We start from the raw sequence: 6,973 nt of genomic DNA, 5'->3' as shown, positions 1-6,973 counted from the left end.
CCCCCCCCCCTCTCCGCCTTATGCATCAGATCCGAAGACAGGACCCAAATACACACACAATATATATATATATATATATATATAATATAATATAATATAAGTATATATATGTGAAAAATATTAGTTGTAGCGATAAAAAAATGACAAAACTTTATATTCAATTGATTGCACGAGCTTGTTATTATTCTAAACTGTCCTCGAATACATTATCACTCATTTACTTGCAAAACAATTTTATTCAAATGTGAACTCAAATTCAAATTTCAATATCTCTACATAATACATTTGCTGTTTTGCCCAATTTGCATGCGTTCAAGGATCAAGGAAGTTTAAAACGACTTTTGAGGTTGAAAAGTTGGAACGCGACTGCCTTTTTAAGATACAGATATTTTTTATCTTGCTTCATAAATATCAATATTTTTCAAGAATTCAAATTTCGCGCATAGATCGTCTTATTATTTGTACGCTTTCAGCTACGAACTAGGCTCTTAAAACGAATGTATCTATAGCATATCTATATAGGTATTCATGCATCGTGGTCAAAGAGATCGAAACCATTTTTTTTTTTTTATTATTGGCTGATTTAATATTGCAGCTTGCTTTATTCATCTTTTAAATTACAATTATTATTATATTTTTTGAAATCTTTTAATTATTATATTATCTAATCTATCTCCACTGTCAGATACCATTTCGAGATAAATAAAAATATTTAAATGAATATCTAGATGTGTACCAATACAAAGGCATATGTATATACGACGTCAGATGTCAGATATATATTTTTAATTCCTGCAAGAATTCTACGAGAGTTTTAAGAATGTGTTGAGATTGTCTCGCTCGCTATCTCCACGTTAATGCTCGAAAGTTACCTAATAGTATCTTATCTCGGTAAAATCGGCCACCGGGGGCATCGGAACCTCCGTAGCCGCTCATGCAGTCATTTAATGCATTGTCGCTATCGCCAATCGCCAGTGTGACGTGCGATCAGTCGACCAGTCTCGTCGCTCGTGTCGCTCGGTTTTTTTTATAACGCTTAATAAAGGAGTTATTATTGAATAACGTCTGGCCAATCAGCGTCGACCTTTAGCCGCGCGCCTGGTAGTGTGCGTGAGCGTTCCGTCGCTACGGCGACGCACACTAACAGACGGGCGGCTCACTGACGTGCGTCCGGCTAAAAGTCGGCGCTGATTGACCAGACTTTATTCAATAATAACTCCTTTATTAAGCGTTATAAAAAAAAAATGTTACAGGACTTTTCTGTTCAGTTTACTGTGCTCTATTTGCTCACGAGCGTTGTCAAGGGTGCTTTGGGACACTCTGTATAATTTCTTAATTCGATTTAAAAAATCTTAATATTTTTCACACAAAAAAGCGAGTTCTTGTAAAAAATAGAAAATAGATAAAGACAGTTCAAGAATATATATTTTGATCGATAGAATTAATTCTGTTTCTCATAAAAAAATTATTGAACGATCGAGTTCAACTGAGATCGGAGAAATATGAAAAGATTTAATAATAAGCGAATCGATCAATTATAATCGAATATTTTTCTCGATCTAACCTTATATTGTTAGAAGTACGAAAAAAAAGAAAATACTCAATAATAATTGGTCGAGATCCGCGCCCGGTCTAACCCAACTCAACTGACATGTCTTCTTGAAGTGTAACGTGATCTGCGTTATCAAAACCTGTCAGCATTTATCAGCGGATATTTTATTAGTGTTGGCTGTTGAGACGCACAAGTTATAAACCAAATGGGATTCATAGCTTCTAGCTTTGTATTCACGATATACCTGAAAAATCCTTTCCTACATTTGACATAATTGACAATCTGGAACAACGTATATGCCAATCAACTAATGGGGAACGAAAAAAGTGCTCTACGCGGACTTGAAATCGAAGATAAGGCTGTCGAAGTTACAGACTATTGGATGCATTATGACGCGAGCATAAACGATTCAAATCTACAAAAACTGTCGATCTTTATCAGCGAACCATCCTTGCATTTTACAGCAACATTTAGAAGACCGTCACCATTAGAGCGAGCAGCAAAGGTTAATCCTTATTTATTTTATACAAACGATAAGGAACATTCTCGTACACTCAATATTATAAAAAATATAATATATATACATGTTACTAAAATAAAATCATAAGAAATATAAATGTTATCTGTCATATTATGTTCTAGAATTTCATGTTACATCGGCATCCTTGTATTTTGAAATATATCTCTTCATGGAACAAAGGTAGCAAGTTTTTTCTTGCCACAGAAGAAGCCAGGCCATTGATTCAAGTTGTTGAGAAACAGAATATATTACAAATATGTATCGGTTTACATAGTATCTTGCGAGCTTTAATATTTCTACACGAGACTGCATTGGCATCGCATAACAATGTATGCAGCAGTTCTATTTATGTTACTGCGGAAGGATATTGGAAATTGGGCGGATTAGAGTGCTTATGTAAATTGGCAGATGCGACATCAACATATTATCAAAGGATAAAAAGTTACAGATATGAAAAAGCGATATCGCCAAACGAAGACATAGCCGATTTAATTAAATCTGATAATTTAACTTCAATTGATTCATATGCATTTGGAGTATTGGCGGAAGATATTTTGAAAAACTTACAAGATACAGGTAAGCAAAGACTGAAAATTATCTATTATAGATATTGTGTACATGCCAAGTGATACACTATGTTACAATGCTTTAAATTTCATGTCAAATGTATAATTTTAGATGAAGCATTAAATTTATCGGAATTTAGAGAGTTTTGTAAAAAGAATCTGCAGAATCCAGATGCATGTTTGAGAAGTAGATTATTGAATGTATTGCAACATTCATTCTTCACTCACGAGTTTATAAGGATACATGCATTTCTAGAAGAATTACCATTAAAAACTGACATTGAAAGGGAAGAATTTTTCACGTAAGTAAATATTCGAAGAAAAATTATTATATTTTTTGAAATCTTTTAATTATTATATTATCTAATCTATCTCCACTGTCAGATACCATTTCGAGATAAATAAAAATATTTAAATGAATATCTAGATGTGTACCAATACAAAGGCATATGTATATACGACGTCAGATGTCAGATATATATTTTTAATTCCTGCAAGAATTCTACGAGAGTTTTAAGAATGTGTTGAGATTGTCTCGCTCGCTATCTCCACGTTAATGCTCGAAAGTTACCTAATAGTATCTTATCTCGGTAAAATCGGCCACCGGGGGCATCGGAACCTCCGTAGCCGCTCATGCAGTCATTTAATGCATTGTCGCTATCGCCAATCGCCAGTGTGACGTGCGATCAGTCGACCAGTCTCGTCGCTCGTGTCGCTCGGTGCGCGCGTACTCGAGGTTGCACCTCCCTTCAAAGCGACGTTCGAACGAGACAGAGAGTTCGGTACAAATCGAGGTGTTGCCGCGCGACGATCCCGCCTGTCGTATGCCCGTGGTGGCCGCGAGGATGCCGAGATCGGTCCGACGAGCGACGACATAACGACGGTTACACGAGCGGATGCACGCGAGAGATACTCTGCGAGGACACGCGACCGGAGGCGAAATCGCAGCGAGTCGTCATCGCCGCCGATGCTACTGCACTTCGATAGATCGCGCATCGGTGCGGCCGAGGTCGCGTCGTAGGCTGATCGAACGACGAGGTGAAGGTGAGCGGATCGCGAGGCGAGGAGTCGACGTTGTTTGTTGGTTGTGATTCCGACGATGTGTCCGTGGAGTCTGTAGAGTCGCTGCGCCGCGCGATAAAGCGGCTGCGACGGATAGCTGTGCTCGACGAAAGTCTCTCGTTCTTGGACTCGCGGAGGTAACTTTGACAGATCGCGTATCCCGCGAGAATGTCTCCGGAACTCCCTTGCGCGTTTTTATCGAGGGGAAAAATTTCCGGTTCGAGGTTGACAGACGGTTCGTTTCTACAAAAACGCACGTCTCTTCACTTCGAACGACGATGACTTAAAACAGAGGTGTATTTTGCGCGCCGAATACACCCCGTCAGATCTCTCTGTTTATACGCGCGTGAAACGCGCGTCGTGTCCGACGAGCGGAGAAAGTCTCGCGAGTCGAAGGAGACGCAATTTAACACAGCCTCGACATCCAAGGCACTTAATGTTCTTATCACGCGCGCTGAACGTGCCCGCTGACACACACACGTCCGCGTGTTTTTACTCTCGTGTGAGATCATCTGTGCTTTTCTGACAGTTGGATGCGAAGTTGGATCGCAGTGCGAATGAACGCAGGGTGTTGCATTTATAGACCTGGCTGCGACAACATCACGTTCGGCGCTTATACCTCCTTGCCAAATCAAATTCTGTCATCCTGTATCAGAAGCAGAATTATGACACAAATAGTTGGCGTCGTGATGGCAAGGAACTTAGCTAACTGGGACTAATTAACAACACTCAACGCTGTCATATATTAGTGCTTGGATCGAGTGTTCTTCTTCCTTTTTCAATTAAATCGGAATAAGAATATTATGTGCACATTATTTCTGGCGATATTATAATTTTGATAAAAATAATTTCAGTCAATTTTAAAGAGATTTCTTTTGCACGAAATTGTAGATAAAAATAATACCGAATCGTTCCCATAAATGTTAATGTTGAAAGGGAAGAATTTTTCACGTAAGTAAATATTCGAAGAAAATATGGTAATATTATGTGAATAATTGTGTGTATATCCCCTGTCTAAGAAAAATAATTATCGAAATATTATTCTTTATAGGAAGTTGAGGCAACAGCTACAGATGTATCCCGAAGCTGTTGTTGCCGAACAATTAGGCAGAGTACTTCTTTCCAGAATTGTTTTGTTGGATAGCACTGCCCAAGTAAAACTTTTACCTTTTATTTTTAAACCCAAAGGTGAGGTCATATTTATTATGACTATATTATTAAAATCTTCGTTATCATTATTATAATAGTTATATGATGTGTATGATTATATCTCATTTCATATAAACAAATAGTCTAATAAAACGTTTGATTTTTGCAGATGAGAAAAACGATTTGGGGACTGGTCTATTCACAGTTTCTACCTTTAAGAGTATTCTAGTACCAAGACTTTTGCAAATGTTTTGCATTCGAGATGTTTCCATCCGTTTGTTACTATTATCCCATTTTAATTCGTTTGTACATGTATTTGAAGTGGATGAACTGAAGAACCACATTCTTCCTGAATTACTTGTCGGGATAAAAGACACTAATGACGATCTCGTCTGTGCTACATTAAGGGCATTAGCTGACATAGTACCGATCTTGGGTGCAGCGGCGGTTATTGGTGGAAACCGGGGAAAACTATTTACAGACGGTCGGCCAAATAAGATAATAACTCAAAACAAAAATGTCGACGTTAGAAAAGGTTTAACGTTTGCGCAGGAAATACCTGTTTTTGTAAATATAGATGAGAATAATGTGCATTTATCAGAAAGGCCATCACCGGATGGTGGCGAGGATAAGAGGGAAAAAGAATTTGCGTTCGCCGAAGAGGAAGGCACCTGGTCGGATTGGGAAACGCAAGAGACAGCCATTGGAAATAGCCAGTGTGATATAGCAGAGGCTCTTTCAAATACTGTGGAGACGGAATTGCAAAACGTTAATTGCGATGCGCAATCATCGCCGCCCTTGTCGGAATCATCGTCAAGTGCTATGAAAACAAAGTATACAAAGAAACTAGTACTTTCCGACATCACAGAGCTTGATATAAAGAATTCAAAGGTAATAAAATCTGCAAAGGAAGAATTTGATTTCTTTACAGATATGGAACCTGTGATACAGAAGACGCAGATCTTGCATATTCCAGAGGTGCAATCACCGAAAAGCATGTTTGATGTAAAAACAGTAAATGCTGCTTTGGAAGAGCATGACGATAATGGTTGGGCAGAAGATTTAAGTGATTTGAGCATAGATGAGACACATGAATTAGCAGAACAGTGAGCTGCCTCTTTGTAAAAAGACAATTATTTGCACAAATAGGATAGTGAGATTATGATATGATAAACGATATGCTCATTTAGTTGTATCCATTTTTATCAACTTCCAACTAGTATATGTGATTGCCAACAATACATCATGTGTATATCATTAAAACAAATATTTTTAATAAATGTAAAATATATATGTTAAATACACAATACAAAGAGAGGGAGTATTTATTCTTCATGCAAGAATTTCATGGCAAATTATAGAAAAATGTTTAGAATGCATGTTTATAACAATTGTTAGACTGTTATTTGCATATAATCGATTAAGATTTCTCGCTGATTAATATAGAAATAATATATCAAGATAATTGAACATAATCATACATCTTTGCATCTAATTTCTTAGTGTATGTATTTTCAAACATCTTTTTTATATGCATCATTTAAAAGGTCGAATGTGGAAAACGCAAGAAAGTGCAACAGACGTCAGCAACATATACATATATATATATATATATATATATATATATATATATATAGGAAAATATAATTATTTATAAACATGACATAAGATAAAAGAATTGATATCGATTCTCTTCAATATTATTATGAAGAAATTATAAACTTACAATATAACAGAAATAAATCATTTCATAAAAAAACAGCATTTTGTGCAATCTTTTTCTTTCCTTTGGAAAGAAAAATCTAAAGGGCTGTAAACATAACTTTAAATAATGGTTAAATTAAGCATATTAAAAAGTTACGAATTATCGCAACAGTTCAAGAGTTAATTTATTGTTTCACAAAAGCTCACCGTATATTATTCTTATCGCCTTCCGCGAAATAATTTTATGATACTCCTGAGTTAATCAGTGGCCTTACAAAACATACTGACGCATATATTTTATCATGTTATTCTAATATAACTGCAATGAGATAACTTTACAAAGGCACGTAGGGAATGATGAGGAATTGAAAAAATATATTTTATCAAGATTATATATAATATTATAAACTAAACAACCAT

General features: G+C 36.3%; 2 protein-coding genes across 3 annotated transcripts in view; both read left to right on the top strand.

Annotated features, from left to right (window-relative positions):
* The first annotated feature begins 1,421 nt into the window (after window positions 1–1,421).
* LOC115234524 (protein-associating with the carboxyl-terminal domain of ezrin) lies at window positions 1,422–6,164 on the top strand. The gene is made up of 5 exons (XM_029805669.1): window positions 1,422–2,057; window positions 2,195–2,648; window positions 2,751–2,940; window positions 4,752–4,888; window positions 5,019–6,164. The coding sequence occupies exons 1-5, from the start codon at window positions 1,863–1,865 to the stop codon at window positions 5,957–5,959; spliced, it is 1,917 nt and encodes a 638-aa protein (XP_029661529.1). The 5' UTR covers window positions 1,422–1,862; the 3' UTR covers window positions 5,960–6,164.
* The window catches only part of LOC115234525 (transmembrane and coiled-coil domains protein 2), a 12,767-nt gene continuing 8,775 nt past the window's right edge, over window positions 2,982–6,973 (top strand). Inside the window, exon 1 of one of the 2 annotated variants that reach the window (XM_029805670.1) lies at window positions 2,982–3,682. The gene's annotated coding sequence lies outside the window, so the exon portion shown is untranslated. The other variant, XM_029805673.1, reaches the window with a different exon arrangement.

Source organism: Formica exsecta, unplaced genomic scaffold (genome assembly GCF_003651465.1).
Source record: "Formica exsecta isolate Colony F162 unplaced genomic scaffold, ASM365146v1 scaffold2, whole genome shotgun sequence".
Lineage (NCBI taxonomy): Eukaryota > Metazoa > Arthropoda > Insecta > Hymenoptera > Formicidae > Formica > Formica exsecta.
Note: the sequence above shows the minus strand (reverse complement) of the source record. Positions and strands in the feature narration are given on the sequence as shown.

Excerpts from the sequence above, each read along its gene's own strand:
- LOC115234524 (XM_029805669.1), top strand. The coding sequence starts at position 1,863 with ATGGGGAACGAAAAAAGTGCTCTACGCGGACTTGAAATCGAAGATAAG. Across the intron at positions 2,649-2,750 it reads GAAAAACTTACAAGATACAG|ATGAAGCATTAAATTTATCG; the intron begins GTAAGCAAAGAC and ends GTATAATTTTAG. Across the intron at positions 4,889-5,018 it reads TTTTATTTTTAAACCCAAAG|ATGAGAAAAACGATTTGGGG; the intron begins GTGAGGTCATAT and ends TGATTTTTGCAG.